The sequence below is a fragment of the Palaemon carinicauda genome, chromosome 8 (assembly GCF_036898095.1).
Source record: "Palaemon carinicauda isolate YSFRI2023 chromosome 8, ASM3689809v2, whole genome shotgun sequence".
Lineage (NCBI taxonomy): Eukaryota > Metazoa > Arthropoda > Malacostraca > Decapoda > Palaemonidae > Palaemon > Palaemon carinicauda.
In genome coordinates this window covers 109,706,658-109,730,953 of record NC_090732.1, presented here as the reverse complement: position 1 = coordinate 109,730,953, position 24,296 = coordinate 109,706,658, and the positions used below count along the sequence as shown (strand labels likewise).

Sequence of the window (24,296 nt, the reverse complement as noted above, 5' to 3'; positions counted from 1 at the left end):
CCTGATGGACTTTACCCTCTGGATCACCTCTTTCTCCAACAGTTCTTGAATGTACTCCTCCAAAACGGGGGTGGAGTGTTGGAAAAATTGAGGGCACAGGGGCGGAGTACTGTACCAACTCCAACCCAGTCCATTTTTGAGCAGGCTGTGGGCCCAGGGATCGAAGGTCCAACGATCCCGAAAATACTGTAGTCTCCCTCCTACCGGCGACACTTCACTTTGACTACTGCCCTGCAGTCTTGCCTCCCTGGCCGCGACCACCTCTGAATCCTCTTCCCCTAGAGGGGCGTCTCGCCGAGCCTCTGGCTGCACCTCTGGGCTTTGCTCGAAACGTGGTCGATTGCCCTTCGAACACTGGATTGAATGCCGGGGATGCTGATGACACGGCCTGGGGTACCCATTGGAAGGTGGTCGGGGTCTGGGCTACCAACTGTGGTACCGGAGGCAAAGCTGGCTGCTGCTGCTGCTGACGTTGCTGTCTGAAAGGCTTGGCTGGGCGGGAAGAAAACCTAGATTTCTTCGCCTTTCCCTTCGGCTGGGGGCCTTCATCAGGGGAAGACTTCCTCTTAAGGGACAGGCCCCACTTAAGGAGAAGATTCCGGTTCTCAGTGGCTGCCTTGTCCACCACCTCCTTAACCACCTCACTGGGAAAGAGATCTTTACCCCAGATGCTGGATGAGATGAGTTTCTTCGGTTCGTGCCTCACTGTGGCCGAGGCGAACACAAACTCTCTGCAGGCCCTCCTCGCCTTGACAAAGCTATAGAGGTCCTTTGTCACCGTGGCCAGATGGATCTTGGCCATTACCATGAACATTTCAGGCATCTTAGGGTCGCTAGCCATTGTCTCCATGTTTGTCTGGAGAGACATCGAGGCTGCCAGACGCTCCTTTGTCTCAAGTTCCCTCCGTAGGAGGAATTCAGACAACTTGGGAAGGTTTTCGCCGAACTGTTGACCTGCAATATCGGCGTCCAACTTCCCAACCGAGAAGGTGAGATGTACTTCCTTCCAGTCCTTGTTGTCCAACAGCAAGGCCAAAGACAAGGGCTTGCATTCCTCCAGGGATGGGCATGGTTTGCCAGCCTCTACCGCCTTCAGGACGGCAGCGAACCCTTTCTGCAGAAAGGGGAAGGCCCTAGCCGGAGAGGATACGAAGGAAGGGTGCTTCTTACTCAAAGCAGCAACTTTTGAGTTTGAGAAGCCCCTCTCCTTCAACGCAGACGCTAGTGCAGCTTGAGCCTTGGCGTGATCCAAGATGATCACCTCCTTTGGTTCCGTCTCCTCCTTCGAGGCCGGCTCCTTCTTCAGACGGACATAACAGTCCGGGTAGGCCCCTCTGCTGGGCCAGAATTCCACCTCCTCAAGGGGAACTGAACCCAGCTTCTCCGACATGACGATCTTCCCGACCGTCATCGGCATGTGCTCGGCATACCTCCACGGGTTGGCATCCGAGCACACAGGAAGGTCCTTCACGTTGAGCTTCTTTGGAGGCCCATGTGACGCTGTAATCTTCTGCATCTGGAGCTCCATTGCAGCGGCCTTCTGACTATTCTCCTTCTGCATCTGTTGTATCATAACAACGATGGAAGAGAGAGCCTGTCCCAGCTCTGTTGGAAGAGCGAACGAAGTAGAGGGAATAGGTTCAGGGGCCTGAACCGGAACGTCTGATGGTACGGAATCCTCTTCCTCCACGGCAATCGGATCTTGATCCTCTTCCTCGCCCCCTGCGAGGAGGTCCTGTTCAGCACGGTCGGACAAGTCCGACATCTTGTCGTCCAGCTGGATGTCCTGCATAGCATCCGCAACATCCTCATCCACTGGGATCTGGACGAGAGGGATCTCCGGCCGAGGCTGGGGAACAACAGCGTCAGCAGAAGCCTTGGGAAAAAGGTACGCCCTCATCTTCTCATTAGGAAGATAAGGTCCAGTGGTGTTCTTCTGGAAACCCCTTACCCATATACGGAGCTTCTCCCTCGCTGCGTCCCTTGACTCCGCCGACCTAGGGGATTCAAAAGCCTCAGATAGCAGGTTAGTACATACTGAACATACCTGCGGATCCCAGTAGCGGAGATCATCCTTGGAGGCTGCGCAAGCCGCGTGCCTCCTACACGAGACATGTCCGCAAAAGTTCTTGCTGCGGACATTGCAGAAGACGCTATCGCACTTCGGATGCTCCTCCTGTAAAAGAAGAAAATTTCCATGAATATCAAGTGAATTTCAATTCACATGTATATATGAGCATGTACAAAGAATAAGGGAAAGACACATACTTGTGAATCCCACACAATCACCTGTGGAAGCCCACCAGCCATTAAAATCAAATGGTTAGTCTTTGCTAGAATAACCAAAGATAATATTTCCCGAGGGAAATTAGGTGTAGCTCACACCTAAGGTAAGATTTTAACATTCTGGCTAAAGATGAAAAGAATTCTCTTTCCATCCCTGTAAGGCAACACCAAGTGACTGCACAAGGCAACACAAGTAGGTTAGAAAAGACAGTGTTGTAACCTACTATATCATGGTCTCCCCTGGCAAAATACACCATACAGGGAAGAACTGATACAGTACATGAGGGTGGTGTGCCGGCCGGCTCTTGCCGGTCAGTACCCCCCCCCTTTTTCCCAAGGTAGGTCTCAAGTATGCAACTTAAGATCACCTAGGTGGGGGAGAACTCCAGTTCCTATGCCTGAACCGGCCGGCAGTGGTTGCCGGTCCGTAGCTACCCGGGTGGCACCCAGCTGCCGGCCATCACTCTTAGTGGCCAGCAGACCGAGCAATGTAGCAGGCCGGCCGGCAGCGGTGAGCAAACCATGCCGGCTGGCATCCACACCAGGTAGCGCCCGGCTGCCGGCCGCCACTCATAGCGGCCGGCAGGTGAGCAAGGAGACCGGCCAGCAAAGGCATATAACCACCGCCGACCGACAGCAAGAGAACTAGAGAACACCCCCTACCCGACCGCCGGCCACTAGGCCGGCAGACGGTAGGGACAACACATAAGAAGACAACAGAATGGGTGCCGGGCTAAGAGGCTATGTACCTCAGCGCCCGACACCCGAAAGAGTGCCGAGAGGAAGGGGAGACACTAAGTCAGGCTTCCTAACCACTGCTTACTGAATCTACAGACAGCAGCGGGTGAGGGACCAAGGAAGGACCGGGCAGCACTCAAGAAATAGGGCCTCTGTCGGCCGGCACACTCTGCCGGCCGACAGCCGACAGGGGACCACGTCAGCTCCCCATCCTAACCTAGGCTAGGTACGGATGTGAGACGGCTGACACAAAGGAAAACGGAAAAGACAGAAGGGAAGGACGGAGGGTCCTGTCCAACCTTGCCTTGGTTAAGGATCATCCCCAACTAAGAAAGCCCATCTCAGCCAGGGAAAATCCGGGGAGGGAGGCCGGCACTACTGGCTGCCTCCCTAAAACCAAAGCAAGGAAGGAATTGCTAATCCGGAAAGGGAACATATCCCGAACCCGGAACAGCAAAGAGGACAAGTCTGAGGGGTCACTGAGCGAAGGGATCATAACTATAGAAACCCTCCAAGGCGATCCAAGGAGGATAAACCTCCTATGCCCGTGTCAGGCAGCAAGGGAGACTCTGCCCCACGCCAGACCAACACGGACTCAGACTAATACACTGCTGTACTGTCCCTCTCTGAACCAAACCAGTTGGAACAGGAAGGTACAGTACCACTCCAGCATAGTTATATTTGAAAATTAATTCAAACAAACCACTAGAGTTAAGCCTAAGGCTTAAGCAGAGGGAAAGGGTTTGCGCCCCTTCCCCGAAGAGAAGGGAGCAAACGGGGAAAACAGAAAATATATCAATAGCCTAAGACAACCTAGCCTAGGCACTAAGAGAATCGATTACCTAAATCACCGAAACTCACTCCAATACTATCTTGGAAAAAACTCGGAAAAAGCTTATATGTATAACGTTGCCTAACGCTTTAATCAGTATAAAGTCACACTTGGAAGACTAATTATCATGCAGGAAGTACAAGGGCCAACGACTAGGCTACGAAGACTAGTGTCGGTCAGCCTAGGCAAATCCTTCGCCAGGCACTATACTATAGCATCATAAAAGAATTCCTAAATAAGCTAAGCAGCTAATTATTAAAGCGAAAGGGGCTGGGAACGTCGCTCTTGCTAACCAAATAAATCCTATTCTAGCGAGCGACAGCGTCCAGGACGCCTCCAGCAGGCAACAGCTCTTGTATCAAAGATAACTCTTTTAATTACTTTAATTTTAACCAAGAGCCTACATTTATACATAAAAGAAATGGTACTCAACTTATCCGAAGCAGAAGAAGTTGGAGAAAGCATAATTGAAGAGTAAATCCAAGATATTGGTAGAAAACACAGGGAAAACACCGAGTTGTATAGCTACGCAAAAAGGAATACAGATGGCGCCGCGAGCGGCGCAGGGCACGCTTACAAAACGGGGAGGAGAGATGCCTTACGAACGGCTCCCCCCTTTTTCTTATCGTTTTCGTTTTCTTGCCATTTGACCCCTATGAAGTGTTAACTCTATTCGGGGTATAGATTGCTATGTGGCATGTCAAGAATACGTCCGCTGATATTTACGATATCCCTAAGGTCTTTTTTAGGGATAGTCGCTCCAGGAGTTAGAATTCTGGTTACCTTAAGGTAAATTCTCTGGGAATATCGCCGTAGTTGTAGTATACCCTAGGAAGCTACCTTAAAGGAACTTCCATCAGGACGACATGGCTTGAGCCCAAAAAAGTAAATATTGGAAAAGCCAAATGATTAGAGAGATTAATGTAATAAAAATTTAGAATGATAAAGTAATTAGTGATTAGAGGGGAGGAAGAAAATTTTGAATTGCAAGATGAATAGATAAAACGATTCTAGGGTTAATAAATATATACATAGAGAAATTGAGAAGATAACACATAATTATTGTTAATTTAACTTTTGAATTAATGTTTTATAATTCTTATTTACATGATTGTGATAACTATAATCCAAGTGTGGCACTCTTTACAAATCTATAAAATGATGTAATGTATATTTATTATTATCAATATAGTATAAATTGTTTAGTTACAAATACTTCTTTACTTAGTTACTTGAATGATTACAATATCATGAGAAAATTATCTTTATGAACTGTCAAGTGTGTGCAATCCAGCTCAATGAATTATTTCAAAAAATGGAAAACGTGTATGGTTGTAGCCATTTTCCAATAATATTTTCTGGGGTTGGTCCATTTACTGGTTTTGCTATCGTTCTTTATTACGCCGCTATCAAAGATATAGCATGTGCGATGTAAGCCAGCATTGATGTAACTGCTTGAATTTTGATAAAAGGCAAACTAACATGACTTTATACAAAAATAGTTGCACTTTCATTATTATTTTGATAAATTTTACCGCTAGGTCATAGGCTACAACTTATTTCTACGAAATACGTGTTTTCGACATTTAACAAAAGGAAAAATTCTTTTCATACCCTCTCCTCCGGGGATTGCCAATGTAAGAGCCTCAACCCGTGAGGGTTAGCCCTTGAATGGAGCTCTTACAGCCTCACCCCCACTTCTTGATTCTCACAATTTCAATTTTGCCAGAGGGAATTAACTGCAATGACAAAGTCTAATTATTCTTTCTTGAAATAAGTGTTGAAAGCATACCTTACTGTATTTCTGTTTTATTTTGAATTTCTTTAGTGTCAGGGCTATTAGGTATGTTTTGTGCCACTTACCTGAGTTAGTGGTTACTATTTTCAATATAATAATTTATAGCTACCAGTTGCCTTGCCATTGTGCAGGTTCAATGGCTGCCTAGAATGTAAACAATAAAAGAGTTATGTAGGAGATATTTTCTTTTTTTGATATTTGGATCTTATTTTCTACCCAACATTACTCGGGTAGCTGCATTTAGTTATTTACAATCTTAATACAGTATACGCATTCAGTCACTTTTTTCATGTAATTAAGAGTTTTAAAGAAACACTGGCATCTTGAACTTCATTCATACGGCCTCTCCTCATACAGTGGGGCCCAAGACTACTTTTTTTATCATTGTAGCATTACACCACATTTTCCCTCATGTATGTTTTATTTAGGATATTTTCCCCATTCAGTCTCCTATCAGAAGAATAAGACTTACATAAATTCAATTTTCTTCTGTGGTAAACAGATTTTTAGTGAGCATTGTTGCTATTGACAGAAGTGTTGTTGAGGATCTTCTTCCTCAGTGCATTGGATGGTGTGATTGAACCAGTAGGTTTTTGTAACAGCTTTCTGGATGGTGTGCCCTCATGTATAGTGTCCTCCCACACTAGTTTACATGCCAATTATTATAGGTAAAAATTCTATTACATTAAGAATAATAGAAACTAATACTAGGTTAGAGTTAAAAACTTACTGGAATAACCCTGATACCAAGACCATTTAAGAATGGAAACCAAATACCCATAAATATAACTATCTACTGTATTTAACTCCATATAAATAAAAAGGACAAGATTATTGTTAACATGTCTGATGAAACTTCGTAATGTAAAAATTGTAAAGATCAAGGCATAGGAGTTGAATCACCATGTGTGTTCCCATCTATGCTAATATTCTTTGGATTGGTAGTTCAATACTGGAAATCTCAGAATAGGGTATATAATTTTTCTGTGGAACATTGAATGCTTGTTATAAGCAATGTGACCACAGGTAAGACTCATCAACATACATGGCTATTCATTTTGTTATTTATAGATATATACATTTATGTTGTTTTTACTCATGATTATTTTTAGACAATACTGTACTGTTTGTGGTAATTCTTTTGATATAATTTTACCATTTTAATAAATACAGAGTATTAATATACCAAGGAACACATTTTATACAGGTATTCATTTTAGAATTTGACCTCAAACAATATGTGTTGGTTTGAAACAGGGTAGACTTCAGGAAGAGGATAGGGAATCAATATTTTTGCAATATACATATAATGGAATATCTTAGAGTCGGGGTTAACTAGACTGTATAATATTACACAATTATTATTATTTTAAACTGGAAAGTTATTTCAGACAAGTTGTATAAGTGTGATATATGTTTATTTAGACATTAAACTACTGTACTAAGAAAATTTTTATCTAGATTTTCCTATTCTAATCATGTAGGAGTGTCGTTATGGAGGCTATTTTTTTATTGAGAAGGAATATTCTTATAAAGCAAATATTACATAAGAAATTAAGAATCAAGCAAAGGTAACAAAATTAATACTGTACTGTACATTTTAAGTATTGGTATTTAAAAATATCTTGTCTAAATATTTGAAAATATCCTGTCTGTTGAAGTCAAGTCTTTTATATGAATTACAGAGTGTTTTACTTAAAACCATTTTCAGATCTCTGTTCATATATTTTTGTTAATTTCTTTTGAAATAAAAAATGACTTGAGCAGCATTTTAAGAAATCACAGCTCAAAAGTGTTATAGAAAATATTTGTTCGGTACTTTTATAATCAGTGACCACAATAAAGATAATTTATCAGTAATTATTATTCTCTTATAAATGATTTTTATTAATTTATTTGATCAATTTAAATGTGGATACAGTTTTTCATGAGGAAATTTATTTATTCCTTCCCACTTGTTCATACTGTTTTTTAGACCGTACGCCTGTATCAACTCACCTTCCACTGGCATGGACTAAAGTATGCAGTGATGTTGAGGAGAAGCTAATGAAGTCCTTAGAAGAACTAGCGGTACAGTTTTCTTAAATAGATTAATTGGAAAATGTTAAGGTAAGAAAGTTTACCAACCCCCTAAGGATATGATTCTGCCAGTTGAAATAGGTTTTGATTTCTAAAGTTCAGCTCTTATAATTATTAGACACATTACATTGTTATCTTTATACCCATTTCTGTAATACAAAGTGTTAATAACAGTTGAAGGAAGCAAAGCCAGACCTGTATAAATTATAAAGAAGCTGTTAGAGGGAGACCTCTAAAACCACCATAAATATTTCTTCAAGCTAATGTTGATCACTTTTAAGTTAGCTTTGAAAATAGTTTAATCAAATCTCCGAACATGAAATCATATCTCTCACAGGAGTGGCCAGATGCTCTATGAATCAAGTCTTCAAAACTAACAGCCACCCCATTAAGAAATGAGATTTGTAGCTCAGAGGTCTGATTAAACTACTGTACCCTTTATTTTGGTTTTGAGATTTCCCATGCCATCTTTTTCTAATTTCATCTCTACTTTTTACTATGTTTATAATTTTACAGCTGCATCACTATTTCCTTTTGTTTGCTTGTTGATTTTTTTATGCAGTAAGTGGATCAATACATATCTGTGTTGAATCATCATCATAATTTTTTGCTTATAAGATATGTACCTTATAATTTGCTTGTAGTATTTCCTTGTGCCTATTTCAGAAATTTTTTTCTTAGTTCTTTTGTAATTACTGTACAGTACTGTGCTAGGCACCAATCTACTATATACAGTAGGTCCTCAGGTTACTAGTCTCGTCTTATGACGTTTCATGGATAGGACATATCTCCCATTGGCTATTTTGAGAATGATTTTTTACTTCAAACGAAAGGTGGATTTGCTCACGCAAGTGCATCGGACTATTATGCCGTTTTGCTAGCAGAAGAAAACGGTAACATGGTGCCTGATGTCCCTCAGTTTCTGTTCTGGCGTGTCATTGCCTCTATAGCTCGAAACTTCTCTTCTTATCTGGGTTTCCGCCTAAGCAGGAAAGCCTTTGTGTTCAAGACATGCCCTTCGGCCTCAACATTGATCCCAGGATATTCACGAAACTGGGAGAGGCAGTGTTAGAACAACTCAGGAACCAAGAGATACAGATCATTGCTTATCTGGCCGGTTGGCTCATTTGGGCCCGGCCGGCCGTAAAAGGCAACAGAGCTACGAAAGAATTACTTCGATTGCTCGACAACCTGTGATTTCGGGTCAATCTCCAAAAGTCTCGCCTGCGACCATTAGGCCACTTAGAATGGTTAGCCATTCAATGGGACCTTTCGAAGCACATGTTGTCTCTCCCTTCCAAAAGTAAGAGGAATAGGTTCCAAGATCAAGAATTTTCTCAAACACAAACAGGTGTCCAAAGAGCCTAGAAAGTATCCTCGGCCTTTTCCAATTCACTTCAGTAACAGATCTCCTAATAAAAGCCAAACTCAAAGACATCAATCGATTTTGGAGAAAGAGAGCTACAGTACCTATAAGAAGACAAGGTCTCGAAGCTCCCCTCTGTCTGGAAAATGAGACTACGCCCATGGTCCGAACCGAAGAACCTCTCCAAAGCGGTTCCTCTACAATTCCCACCTCCACAAGTGACATTCCATTCAGCCGTGTCTTTAAGTGGATGGGGGGATTACTCCGAACATCAGATGTTTCAGGTTCTTGGTCACTCGCCATGAAACAGTCCCATATCAATGTTCTCGAAGCCATGGCAGTGTTCTTGACCCTGAAGAGAGACTCTCCTCCGAGGTCAACCCACATCAGAGTAGTGTCAGACAGCACAGACGCGGTACACTACGTCAACAGGGGAGGATCCAAGTCACCCAACCTGAATCAGATCCTGGTCACTTTCTTCGCCTGGGCAACAGAAAAGAACTGGTTCCTGTCAGCACCTCACCTAGCGGGAGGCCAGGATGTGAGAGCGGACTCACTATCCAGGACGAGTCCCCTGGAGTCAGAATTTCATTCCGGTGGATACTCAGGCTCGTTCCAGGCATCCAGGTAGATCTATTCGCAACTCAGATCAATCACAAACTTCCTTGTTTTGTGACCCCAACCCTGGACCCTCGGGCTTATGCCATGGACGCATTACCCCGGGATTGGAACCATTAGAAGAAGATTTCCCTATCTCCCCCAGTGAATCTTCTAAAAACTTTTACACCAACTACGCTCCTTCCGGGGCGCAGTGGCTTTAGTACCACCTCACTGCCCAAGAACAGTTGGTTTCCTCTCCTCCTCGAGTGGAAACTCCGTCCCATCCGGATCCCGTTCCTCAAACTGACCCGAGTATTCCAAACTCACTGTGTCAGATTACTCAAGGATGGCCAAAACTCTAACTTTGTAGACTACAGGAAGTTTGCAGCTCGTAGAGAAGCGAACATTGAACCGGAAAACGATTTCTTCATCGAATCAGACAAAAGGGACTCGACAATTCGCCAATATGATTCGGCCGTTAACCTCCAAAATAGGTGGTCCCCTTGGAAGGTTATTCCTCTTCTCCAAGATACTTCTCTTGTCCGGTCACCACTCTCAGGGCCTTTTTAGCCAGGACTGCTACCCGATCGTCTGGCCCCTTGTATATCAGAGAACAAGGAGGTACCATTTCCATACGTGGTATTAGGCAATAGATCCTATACTTCATTAAACAAGCCAATCCGGGATCATTTCCCCATGCTCATGATATCCGGTCCGTAGCTACCTCCATCAATTACTTCCAGAAGATGGACTTTGATGACCTTATAAAGTTCAGGGGTTGGGAATCTCCTATGGTCTTCAAACGCCACTATCTAATGAACTTACAGGCTCTTAAATACCCAACAGTTGCAGGTGGGAACCTTATCTCTCCCCAGTGATCTTTTGTTCTTCCTTTCATCCATCTCTTTTCTTCTCCCTCCTACCCGCCACTCGCACCACGACGCCGCTTCCTTGGTGGTTCGTTAGCCCTAAGTTTATTACATGTTAGGTTATTATGATTGTAACTATTATTGATTACCGTTGTTATAGGGTTGGGATATTCTTAGCCATGTCAATTTTGTTGCATGTTCCCTCTGATACTCGGAGGCTTCCCTGTTATCATGTTTGTTTAACCTTACTCCCACTTTGCCCTGTGGCTAGTTTATGTGTTATGCCTACTTACCTTAATTATTTATGATTTTCTTTACATGGTGTTGTTTCTCTCCCCTCATTAAATTAGTTGTTATTGTTGGGCTTGGAAGGCATTCTCTGGTACATTTTCACCGGCCGCCACAGGTCGACCCAGAAAAGGGATTTTGACGAAGGAAAAATCTATTTCTGGGGAGAGACCTGTGGCGCCCGGTGAAACCCTTCCCCTTTATTTTACACGATCCCACCCTTTCCTTTCCAAGCTGTCATGGCCATTACAGAAGGATGTTGTTCAGATGGCGCTCGCGTCGTGGCGTAGTGGTGTGGCGTTGGTGGTTGGCTAGGGCCTTTGTATCGGCCCATCCCTTTGACGAAGGAATTAACTAAATGGAAGACAACCTGTGAATAGTGGTTTTCACGCGCCTTTGCTTTATACACGACACCCAAAAGGTGCTCACGCGAGGGTAGTAACCTCAGCATTCCATGCTTTTATCTTTCTCTGGTATAATTGAAAGGTTTTATCAGAAAAGATATATAAGAAGGACTCTTTTCACCGGGCGCCACAGGTCTCTCCCCAGAAATAGATTTTTCCTTCGTCAAAATCCCTTTATTTTTTAATTATTTAGGATAAAAAGTAAATTTAATAATGTACAATATTTGAAGAGCGAGCACATGTTGTTAAGAATCTGTTTTTCATCTTGGATTTCATTTAGTGATACAGGAAAACCTTTGTAAGTTAAAGCTAGTGGCAACTTTATATTTCTCAGGTATCGTTGTACTTGAAACTTTGCGTAACAATTTTTTTTTTTTTTATTAATAAACGAACTATGGGCATCCCTGTAATGATTTTTTGGGTTTTCTTTTGTGCTGCTTTATTATGGCTCCTATCATATTAAAGTATGAGATCACACTTGGCACTGGATAATGTATATCCAAGAGATAGCATAGTTTTATATGCTTTTTGCAGAGATATGTGAAGTTTTATATACTTTTTGCAGAGATATGTGATAAAAACTAGTTTTCCTATTCTGCACCCCTATTTAGAAAAACTTTCATACATATGTATCTCAAATGCACCTCAAAGAAGATTCTTTGTTATTAATATTTAGACTTGTATAATAAATTGGTTTGCATTCACGTAGAAACATAAAATTCTTAACAGTTTCAATGATTAAAAACAGCTCTAGTCTTTTCCAGTAGATCATTGTTTTACAAGGGATATTAACTTTCCAGCCCGCAAGAATTACAAAATGAGAGGAAGACACCAAAAACAGGAGTGACTCCTGCACATGGACATCCCCGCTCTTATTGTAAATATAATTTGCTATTAGTATTCGCTGAGGATTTTATTTTATATTGATTTGAAATTCTTGTAGCACTATGTGGATGTATACAGTATTTTTCATTCATCTCTTGATTGTTATTTAATCCTGGAAAGGATGATATTAAAATACTGTTTTGTAATAAATTTACTATAATTTGTACTGTATTTTGTAACTTATTTGGAAAGCTTTAAATGACATTCATCAAAGTCTCACCACTCCTACAAACATGAATGTCCAGCTATTGTTGATTTATATTGGCATGTAACCTGAATATAGATTGAAAAATTCTAATGTTTGTTGATGTGAATATAGATTGTTCAAAGTTAAATCTTCCAAAGAGTAATACCCCAGAAAGGATAATAGGTCCTAAGTGATAGTGTTTTTACATGGGAAGCAAGACCTTAGTTCTTATAAAAGTTAAGTACAATGATAATTGTAGTTCATGGGCCAAAGAGGGATTCTGTAAACCTTCCAATAGAGCCTTGGTCATTTCACTGCCCTTCCACAGAAGCTTCCATTGCAATACTGTCACTAATCCCTTGTGGTTATGTAAGGTCATTCTATTATTCTCAACAACTTACTGTACTTCCTTACCATACATCCTCATAACACCCCACATTCCTTTCTAAAAGTTCTATCATTAGTTTTTTCTATGTCCATTTGGGCCATTTACAACATTTTAAAACTTCTCACACAACTTCTGTCCACATAACTTGTTTTCTGTATTGCACTTACCCCTTAGTGTTAGTTTACTCCAATATTTTTTCCAATTTCGGGAGGATATAATTCTAGGCAAGGTTGGAGATAACATAATGGAAATAGCTGTTGATATAGTCTATGGAATAGACTTACAAGAACACAATACTAAGTGTTTGTATTCTGGGGAGAGTGAACTAACCTAACCTAACAGTCATCCAAAGAATGGGTTGACGAGCATTCATCCATTTTGAGCGATTTAATGACTTGGAAGGACCTGACTCCATTCCGGTTAGAGAACCCAGAGTCTAAGCAGTCTTTCATGGAAGAAACATTGATACTGGCTAGTTTCATGAAAGAGCAGCTTTCTTGCAGACTAAATTTTCTGAGAAGCAATTCCCTTATCCTCCTTACTGGGAAGAGGACGGGTTAGTGACTTGCCACACACATTTCCCATTATTAATCTGGTTTAACACTTACCACTTCAACTACCTTAGAAATAGGTTTTCCATGACATGGTTCTCTTCAGAGTTATAATTGTACTTTTAATGGTCGGTATATTACACTGTTAGCAAATACACAGTACTGTAGTATAATACAGTATATTGAAATGTTTTATTGGCAATATTGATATCCCCACCTCTCTTAAACTTGTGTTTCTTCAATGTGCTGTGTTACACTAAACTTACTGTTCAGTATAAAAAATGTAAGTACTGTAGGCTAATTTATATTGCTGTAGTAAAACATGAAAGTGTCCAGTATGATAATATAATACAGTAATAGTAAAATAGTAATGATAATGCAAACAAATACACACTAACTTTATCACCAACTACTTAAAACCATTTGGCATTGTGTCAGATCATGTCATACACAATATTACCATAACAAATAAGAGCTATAAGATTTTTTATTCAATTATAAATGTATCTTTTAATCTATAATCACTAGGGAACATCAAATGTAAGATAAAATATGAACAATTACACTTTAAATAACATTTACCATTTTTAAGGGAAATTGAGGATAAAACCTTTATGCTGGGCCAAATTTTTTGTATTAATGAATGAGAAAGTTGTCAGATTATAAAAAAGTTTAGATACCAGTAAATTCTAAATTCATTATTTTTCTACCTAAAAATACTTACTCTAAAAGAAAATGATTCAAGCTTCTGTTAAAGGTAAAATTTAAGGAATTTGTGTTCTTGTTTATTTCATAAGACAGAGAATGCTGAAATCTTTTCATATCAGAAATTACGTAAATATTTTTTTTATTGTGCATTTTATGATAAAATATTGTATTACACTAACATATACTGTATGTATTTTGAGCCTCTCTTAATAACTTTTATTGGCAATATCTTTATACAGTATGAGTTGTGTACTTTTTTTTTTTAAAGAAAGCTCTTGAAATGTATGATAAAAGATTAACATGATACATTCAATCCGCCCACCCCTTTTTTCATTCGAGAAAGAAATCTAAAAGAATATTTTTCTTATCTTTAAAATTAGAAGTCTCACAGTGGGGAAGGACTTACCTTTGGCTCAGGGAGACTGGAGAGTAATCTTAGTCTGAAAGTCTATTTCTGTGTCTGGGTTTTTGGCCATGAATAATTTCTGTGCATAATTTTCTAGTGTTACCAAATACTGTAGTAACCTTGTACAGTATAGGATAAGTGAATCTGCAGTTGCCAATCTGACTTATACATGTATCTGAAACTCAAATTCTATGATTTGAAGACTTATGCCTTCGTTCATGCCTAATAGGCAATTATCCTTAAAAAAGTGTACCAGAGAACAAAATGCAGGGTAAGGTATTAACCTAGTCCAGAAGTTGTGAGATTTTAGCCTCGCTATCTTAGTTTTTATTAAAGCTCATCTCTTGAGTCAATTCTCTATTTCTCTCTTCCCATAAAATTCATGTAATTTTTAATGAAAATGAAATAAAACTCCTTATTTTTCAAGGTTATTTTGGATGTCCAGTTTTTTATAAGCAGTCTTTGAAGAGTCAATATTCATGTTACCATATCTTCCCTTTAAAGAATTTTTTTTTTTATTTTATTGTACTATATTTGGTTTTACTGTGATTGTTCAAGCTTGATTTATTCCTATGCGGATACAAACTTCTGAGTCATTTATATGGGGTTACCTCTGGTTTCGTTTTCTACGGCCAAACAATAAAAAAAAATAATAGTTGTTCCGTAACTGAAATACAAACCACGCTATTTACATGGGGTAATTACTTCGGCATAGCTGAATGACGAGCCATAAGAATTTTAACGAGGGTTTACTACCCCGCCGCTAGTTAGCGGGGGGTAGGGAGGGGGTAGCTAGCTACCCCCCCCCACACACACACACACACACACACCGGTGAATGCTTCACTTTACTTTTGGCTCGGGCAGAGAACAGACCTGTCTGCTGTCTCCCTCACTTTGACTGCCATATTTAATCTGTTTTTGCTTTTTCTTTTCCAGTGTGTTTGAAGTTGGCCTCTACTGACTATGCGTACATGCCCTGGACTTCCCGGCCGCCCTTGTGGGACCTTTATGTCGGCGGTCGACGCCGATCCCCACACCTTGTGTCCTCACTGTAGTGGCCAACGGTGTGATAGTGGTAATGTATGTATCGAATGTAGGGAGTGGTCTACCTCCCAGTGGGACAGGTTTGCCCGGCGCCGGAAGAAAAAGTCTAAAAAGGATCTTTCTCCTTGAGGCTTCTTTGAAGAGAGAAAATTCCAAGACTTCTTCTTCCGTAGCCCTTTCCTCCTCTAAAGCTCCCCCTCGAGCGGTCTCTTCCGAGAGGCCGGCGAGTGGTAGCGTAGAGCGTACTGCTGTTGACCGATCCCGGGGTGCGGGAGAGGTAGTTGCCTCCCATAGCGAGGCGGCTGCCCCTCCTCCCCCGGAGGAGGATTTGAATATTGATTTACCTACAGTATGTTTAATCATGATCTGTTGCAGCTTTGGGCTTCCTTGGGGCTGCAGGGTTCGCCCTCCAGGGAAGCCCTGTTTGACATGATCAGACTTGGTGCAGCTGTCAATCAATCACCAACTACAGCAGGGATAGATCCTCTGTCTGTTGTTGACGTTGTTGTGACGGAGGCATCTCATGGGTCTAGTCAAACCCCCGTTCCTGTTGCTGAGGTAGCTGAAGGCTTAGATTCCCCCTCCGAACACCTTTTGAGGGAGGATTTAAGTCCTACGGTCTCTCCTGCCGGTGATTCTCCCCCACGGGGGAGTTTACTTTCAAAGACTCCTCGGCGGAGGCCCTATGATGGTCAGCCTGCTGACCCCACGGCCCCTTGTGGGCGTATAAAGCGGAAGGCTCGTCCTCCCCTTCGCCATAGAGGCCTTCCTTCCCCTCATAAGGGAGTTAGGAGGCGCCTCTTCGGCTCGTCGTCACCACAGTCCTCTGCAGAGGAGACGACTCGCCGTTCGCCGATCCTGCCAGCTACCACCTTAGACCTCTCCGGGGATCGTTCGCAATCCCCTTCGGATGATGGTCATCCTTCGGGACCCTGTGACCAGTCTCCCTCCAGACCTGCTGACCTGCCGTCACCTTTCGACGATGCGGATGCGCGTTACGCGCCACCTGATCCTGCCACTGCGCAGGCACCGGGCCCTTCGGGGCTTAAGGGCCTTGAGCGCAAATCCGCGCCTCTTGCCCTCAAGCGCCAGGTTCTACCTGCGCGCCCTCATGCTGCTGCTGCCACTGTTCCAGTCTTAGCGCCACAGCGCTCACCTGCGCGCCAGGGTTCCCCTGTGCGCCCACATCCTTCTGCGCCCCGGCGCCCGCCAGCAGTTCCTGATCCAGCGCGCACCTGCGCACACGCGCCCACCTGCGCCCCAGCGTTCCCCGGTTCTTGCCTCGTCGCGCGCAGTCCAAGAGGCTCCTACATTAGCGCACAGGCGCTCACAGGTACCTCTGTACTCGCAGCGCCCGTCTGGAGTTGAGCGCGAAGCGCGCCCATCGCACGCAGTTCCAGTTACAGCGCACACGCACTCACCAACGCGCTTCTACATCACAGCGAGCAGTCCAGGAGGTGCCTAAGCTAGCGCACGGGCGCTCACAGGCACCCCAGGACTCTCCTTCCTGACTGCGCGATCCTGCGCTCGTTCCAGCTGCGAGCGACGCTCCGGTTGTGCGCCAGGTTCCAGTTCTCAAGGCGCCTCATGCAACCCTCCAGCGCCCTAATCCAACCGCACGCCCTGCTCGCCCACCGCAGCAGCGCACACCAGCGCGCCCACCAGCGCGCCCACATCCTGATGCGTGCCATGAGCGCCCACGATCCCCTGCGTGCCCAGCGCGCCCACATCCTGATGCGCGCCACGAGCGCCCACGATCCCCTGCGTGCCCAGCGCGCCCACAGGTTAATATGCCTGTTCTTTCGGATCAGCGCCCGCCTACGCTCCAACGTGCGAACCCACCCTTGCGCTATCCTGAACCTGCGCTCTCGCGCCCTCGCCCGGTTCTTCCGGATACGCGCCCATGCGCCACTGCCCTCTCGCCCCCATCAGTGCTGCATCAGGATGCTGCGCGCCCTCGTATCCGGCCTCCTCACGTTCCGGCTCCTGCGCGCCACACGCCCTCGCCATCTCCTACGCGCGCCCACGCCTCTGCGCCCGCACCTCTGCGCCCGCACCATCTCCTGCGCGCCCCCGCGCCCGCACCATCTCCTGCGCGGCATCACACCCACGCGCCTCTGGCCTCGCCTACGCGTCCGCTCTAGCAACCTCTCACGCCCGCGCCCGCAAGATTCCTGTGTCACGCAATCCTGGTCAGGGCCCATCGCGCGACCTCCAGCATTTGTCGACTCCTCCAAGGGATCGAACGATCCCCTTCCCTCCAGAGGGAGTGTCTGACAGCGCGACAGTCAGCCAGCAGCCCTGGTTCGGGACCCTGGTCAGAGCTCTTGTGCAGGCGATGAAGCCCGTCCTCTCTGACGTGGGTCACAAATCAGTGGCGGCTTCCTCCCCCCTGAAGAGGAAGAGAGGAGTTCCTCCCGTGGAAACACCTCCAAGGACTATTTTGCCTCCTCGCAGATCCTTGCGCAAGGCTCCTTACCCCCCTCCCCCCCCCACAGACTTTCTCTCCCTCCCCTGCAAATGAGGATTACCCATCCTCAGGAGAGTCGGACGAGCCGGACCATTCCCCCATCGCACCAATGGGGGAAGCTCCGCCTCTCCCTGAGAAGTCTTCTCGTCCAGGGGTGGAAAAGATCCTGCACCCATCGTTACTAGAGTCCTGTATCCCTCCCAGGAGAAAACCGAAGGACTCGTAAGACGATCCCCAAGTCGTAAACAAGGATCAGACAGGAGCCATCTATAGACCTTCCGAGGATGTCCACGTGTCCCCCCAGGAAGAGCCACTGGGGACAGGAGACTATACTGCCAGTCCTTCAGGAGGAGAGCACCAAGAGTCAGAACACGCGTTCTGGCAAGTCCTGACCCTCACGAGGAACCTCAACGGGATCCCAGACCCAGAGATTCCTCCTTATAAGGGTAAGGATACGGTCTTGGACCGTGTCTACGGCACCCAGAAACCCTCTAGGGCCAGTGCAGCTTTGCCCTGGTCTTAGGGGATGAAGAGTGCCAGGAGAGATTCCACCAGAAGGTTCCCAGTTCGGATGTTAGCAGGCTCAGACACTCTTCCGTGCTCGGTAAGTTTGTTTGAGCCTAAGGACGTGGAGCTTACCGCTGAGAGGTGGAGGAAGTCCAACCAGGATTCCCTCATCCATAGGGCCCTGACATCGAGGCCCTACAAACCTCCAGCGGCCCAACAGCCCCGTCCGGCCAAGGACACGAAGAAGACGACTGCAGCAAAGCCGAAGGTGTCTAAGCCCTTTCCTGCCAAGAGCAGAAGGAGCAAGAAGTCCTCCAGGGGAGGCAAGAACCCTAGAGGAAACGGCCGAGGCCGTAAACGCTAGGGTTGGCAGTCCCCCTGCATGTCCACCAGTGGGGGGATGCCTACAAAGTTGCGGGACGATTTCCGTAATCGCTCAGGCTTATCGCGTCCCGTTCACAGCTTCTCTACCAGTGTCTTTGCGAATCCAGTGTCTTTGAGCTCTCTTGCCATGGGATTGGCAAGAGGGCAAGCCTTTGGGCAGAAGTCCACACCATGTTGAAGAAGGACGCTCTCCAGGAGGTTGTAGACGGGTCCCCAGGCTTCTACAGTCAACTCTTTCTTGTGAGAAAGGCGTCTGGAGACCAGTCATCGACCTCTCAACCCTGAACGGGTTTGTCAAACAGACTCCGTTCAGTATGGAGACGGCAGACACGGTCAGACTTGCAGTGAGACCACAAGACTTCATGTGTACACTGGACCTGAAGGACGCGTACTTCCAGATCCCAGTCCATGTGTACACTGGACCTGAAGGACGCGTACTTCCAGATCCCAGTCCATTCGTCTTCAAGGAAGTACCTAAGATTTTGCCTAGACAACAAGTTCTACCAGTTCAAGGTGCTGTGTTTCGGTCTCTCCACAGCCCCTCAGGTGTTCACCAGAGTGGTCACCCTGATATCTTCGTGGGCTCACAGGATCGGCATCCGTCTCCTTCGTTATCTGGACGACTGGCTGATCCTAGCGGACTTGGAGGCAACCCTTCTTCGCCACCGAGACAAGCTCCTCGAAGTTTGCCAGGATTTAGGGATCATGGTAAATCTCGAGAAGTCCTCTCTGCAGCCCACTCAGAAACTGGTATATCTAGGCATGGTCATAGACACCTATCTCCACAAAGCCTTCCCATCAGAAAACAGGATAGCAAGGCTGAGGAAGGTCGCGAGGCCTTTCCTCAATCGAGAAGAACTCCCAGCCCAAAAGTGGCTGCGTCTCCTCGGCCACCTCTCCTCCCTGGCCCGTCTCGTTCCCAACGGTCGCCTCAGAATGAGATCTCTCCAGTGGCGACTCAAGTCCCGGTGGAATCAAGGTCACGATTCCCCGGACACTTTGGTCCCTGTGGGTCCAGCGGAACGGACGGCCCTCCAGTGGTGGATGGTGGACAAGAACCTACAAAAGGGAGTGGATCTTCTCGTCCTTCCCCTGGATTTGATGTTGTTCTCGGACACATCAAAGAAAGGGTGGGGGGCCCACGTTCTGAACCACAGGACCTCAGGCCTGTGGTCAGAATCAAAAAAGTACCTTCACATAAACCTGCTAGAAATTAAGGCCGTGTTCCTGGCACTTCAGAAGTTCCACCAAGTCCTGGCGGGCCACTCTGTGGTGGTGATGAGTGACAACACCGCAGTGGTGGCTTATATCAACAAGCAGGGAGTTACCTTTTCAGAACAGCTATCCCATCTTGCAGTAGAGATTCTGAGATGGTCCGAAGTCCACTCGATCACACTAGCCGTTCGCTTCATTCCAGGCAAAAGGAATGTGCTCGCCGACAGTCTGAGCAGAGCGACACAGATAGTGAGTACAGAGGGGTCTTTGGATCATCAAGTAGCCAACAAAGTCCTGACTTTGTGGGGTTCCCCGACAGTGGATCTGTTCGCTACAGCGCTGAACTTCAAGCTCCCGCTGTACTGCTCCCCAGTCCCGGACCCCAAGGCTCTGTGGCAGGATGCCTTCCAACAACGGTGGGACAACGTCGAAGTGTACGCCTTTCCCCCGATCTGTCTGATGAGGAGGGTGCTCAACAAGACCAGAATATCGGTCAATCTTTCAATGACCCTGATAGCTCCGCTATGGCATCACGCAGAATGGTTCCCGGACCTTCTGCAACTCCTCACGGAGGTTCCAAGAGAACTCCCTCCACGTCCACGAGCTACTCAAACAACCACACGCCAACGTCTTCCACAAAGCCGTAGCTTCATGCCTGGAGACTATCCAGCATCTCCTCATGGAGAGAGGATTTTCGCAACAAGTTGCGAACAGGATGTCTGGTCACCTGCGCAAGTCATCCGCAGGGGTCTACCATGCGAAGTGGAGAGTCTTCTGTTCTTCTGTGGTTGGTGTCGTGGAAGGGGGTATCTCTCCTCTCGATGCCACTATTCCAGTAATAGCGGAGTTCCTCGTGTATTTGCAGGAGGAAATGCGCCTTTCAGTCTCGGCAGTGAAAGGCTATCGCTCAGCCTTAAGTCTTGCCTTCAGGCTCAAAGGAATGGACATTTCTTCCTCGCTGGAACTTAACCTTCTCATACGGAGTTATGAACTTACCTGCCCTCAGTCAGAAGTGAAACCTCCTCCATGGAACGTGGTTCGAGTTCTCAGGTCTGAAGAGACCTCCCTACGAACCATTACACCAGGCTTCAGATCGCCACCTTACCTGGAAGACGGTTTTCCTGCTAGCATTGGCCTCGGCCAAGCGAGTCAGTGAGCTACATGGTCTCTTATACGACATCGCCCATTCAAGGGGATGGGGGGAGGTAACGTTCTGCTTCGTCCGTGAGTTTGTTGCCAAGACTCAGAATCCGGGAGTGCCGGACCCTAGGTTCGACTCTTTCCAGGTTTCGAGTCTCTGTTCTGTAACAGATGACCCAGACCATCTCCTACTGTGCCCAGTGAGGAGTCTGAGGTTATATCTTAAAAGAACAGCTGCAGTTCGTCCCCGGGTGCGAGCCCTGTTCGTGAGCACCGGGAAGACGAAAAGGAGGGTCACCAGGAATACTATTTCGGCCTGGATTCGCAAGGTAATACATCTGGCCTTGAATCCTGACCCTTCTCCGTCTCGTCGCCCTAGAGCGCATGATGTCGGGCATAGCTACATCCCTGGCCTTCAAGAAAAATTATTCAGTGACGCAGGTCCTTTAAGCTGGGGTTTGGAAGCGTCAGACCACCTTCACGGCCCACTACCTGCAAGGAGTGACACACAGGAGGCTCGATACGTTCTCTATCGGCCCTGTGGTGGCTGCACAACAGCTGGTCTAACCTCAGGCTCCTTAATGGACAAGTAGCAGAAGGTTGAGGGCATTGTTACCCGGTTTTAGTCTGCGTGAATGAAAACATCTGTCTGGCCCTTATTCTTTTCTTCATCCTCTCCTCCCTTGGAGAAAGCAGCATCCTGGGTTCTCTGCACAGCTGACCTCGAACCACTGCAGGTAAGCCATGCTCCCTTGTGTTCCTAGTATTAAGTGTAATACTGTCATGTCCCCATACCCTGACGAGGTGGTATTGGGAAAGTCCTAGCCTAGATTTCCATTTGAAGAACTCGAGGTCAACTTCCTAGGACGAGTCACTTCTCACCTTCACACACAGCTTATGTAGGCCGCAGCAGTTTCACAGCATGCTAGCGAGAAGCAGGGACTCCTTATTTCTTGAGTACAGTGGTACCTCTACATACGAATTTAATTCGTTCCAGAACCAACTTCGGTTGTAGAAAATGTTCGGATGTCGAAACGAATTTTCTCATAAGAATACGTTGAAATAGGATTAATCCGTGGTTGAGCCCAAAAACCTATGATAACTTCTTAATAAACTGCTACACAGAATTTGCCATGAGAATGATGCACACTAAATTAGATAATAGACATGTAAAAAAGAAGAATTAGCAAAAAATGATAAATAAAAAACGGGTTTTTAGCATCACTTTACCTTAGAAACTCCAGCGCAGGTGTTGTTGGTCTTGCTACACAGAGAGGAGACGGACGGGCGGCGAGGAGGTAGAGAGGTTAACTACGATAAACGTACACTACCGTAACTTATTCTAACTTACACTAAGTGAACTTTAACATAACTTAGCTTTTTATATTTTATATTTTTTTTATATTTTCTTTTTTTCTTTTTGATGATTAATCACTTTCACTCTCTACACTTAAAATTGATTGAATTTCTTTCGCTTCACTCTTTGCCATTTTCTTTGTTTCACTTTCTTCCGATTCACTCTTTGCCGTTTTCTTTGAATCACTTACATCCTCTTCATCACGAGTTCGCTTCGTAGTTTTTTTAAAGAAATTATCGATAGATAGTTGCTTGGTACGGCTTTTCAGAATGTTTCGAAAGTGAGTTAGGCAAACATCATCGAACTGCGCAACTACACGACAAACCTGCAATTTTTTTGGGTGGTATTTGTCGATGAAGTCGACCACGTCTTGATATTTTCCTAACACCTCTTTTATATGCGCCGCACCTAACACATGTTCTACCTCCTCGATCCCTTCCTCGTCATCACTCATGTGCTCAGACATAGCATGGAGTTCCTTGAGCTCCTCTGTGGTAAGTTCGTCGTGATGTTCGGCGACGAGTTCCATAACATCATCTGCGTCGACCTCCAGACCCATGGACTTGCCAAGGGAGACGATTTTCTCTACGTCTTCCGCTGCACCCACCACGGGATCAGGTTCTGGGTCAAAATCTTCAAAATCTCGGGGAGAAACTGCATCAGGCCACAGCTTCTTCCAGGCAGAATTGAGGGTCCGTCGAGTTAATCCCACCCAAGCCTGATCTATGATCTTCAAGCAGTGCACGATGTTGAAGTGGCTCCTCCAAAATTCACGCAAAGTTAAGTTGGTGCTTTGCGTGACATTGAAGCACTGCTTAAATAAGTGCTTGGTGTACAGCTTCTTAAAATTAGAGATGACTTGCTGGTCCATGGGCTGGAGGATAGAGGTGGTATTCGGTGGAAGATACAGCACCTTTATGAACTTAAATTCATCGAAGATATCATCTTCAAGTCCGGGGGTGGGGGGAGCGGGTGCATTGTCAAGGCATAGCAGGCACTTTAAAGGCAATTTCTGTTCATGAAGATACTTCTTCACAGAAGGGCCGAAAACTTGGTTATGCCATTGCACAAAGAACTGCCTAGTGACCCAGGCCTTCGAGTTGGATCGCCAGAAAACATGAAGCTGGTCCTTATCGACGTTGTGTGCCTTAAAGGCCCTAGGGTTCTCGGAATGGTAAACCAGTAAGGGCTTGACTTTAAAGTCCCCGCTAGCGTTGGCACATAGGGCAAGAGTCAACCGATCTTTCATAGGCTTATGCCCAGGCAATGTCTTCTCTTCGGCGGTGATGTAGGTTCGACTGGGCATCTTCTTCCAAAACAGCCCGGTTTCATCACAATTAAACACTTGCTGCTCTACGTAGCCTTCTTCCAGCACGATCCTTTCAAAGTTCTTGACAAAGTCAGCTGCAGCCTTTGTGTCCGCACTAGCAGCCTCTCCATGGCGAACAACTGAATGAATCCCGGACCGTTTCTTAAATTTCTCAAACCAGCCACGAGATGCCTTGAAATCGTCTGAGGAAGGTTCAGTTGAACTCTCCCCAGCATCACCCCCAGAGCTCTCCTCCTTCAAGTCCATAAAGATGGCGTGCGCCTTCTCGCAGATGACGGTTTCGGTGATGGTGTCGCCAACAATCTCTCTGTCCTTGATCCAGACTAGCAGAAGTCGTTCCATCTCTTCTATGATAGGGCTACGGCGTTTTGAAATAATGGTGATCCCCTTAGAAGGTTTCACTGCTTTAATAGCTTCCTTCTGTTTAAGGATTGTCGAGATCGTCGACATATTACGGCCATAC

At 45.5% G+C, this 24,296-nt stretch overlaps 1 protein-coding gene across 1 annotated transcript in view; it reads left to right on the top strand.

The window, feature by feature from the left end:
* The window catches only part of LOC137645828 (dehydrogenase/reductase SDR family member 12-like), a 91,539-nt gene extending 79,096 nt beyond the window's left edge, over positions 1 to 12,443 (top strand). Inside the window, exons 9-10 of the mRNA XM_068378805.1 lie at positions 7,630 to 7,763; positions 12,061 to 12,443. Of these exons, the coding sequence (XP_068234906.1) occupies positions 7,630 to 7,739 (110 nt within the window). The 3' untranslated portion in view covers positions 7,740 to 7,763; positions 12,061 to 12,443. The remainder of the gene's footprint in view (positions 1 to 7,629; positions 7,764 to 12,060) is intronic.
* The last annotated feature ends 11,853 nt before the right edge of the window (positions 12,444 to 24,296 follow it).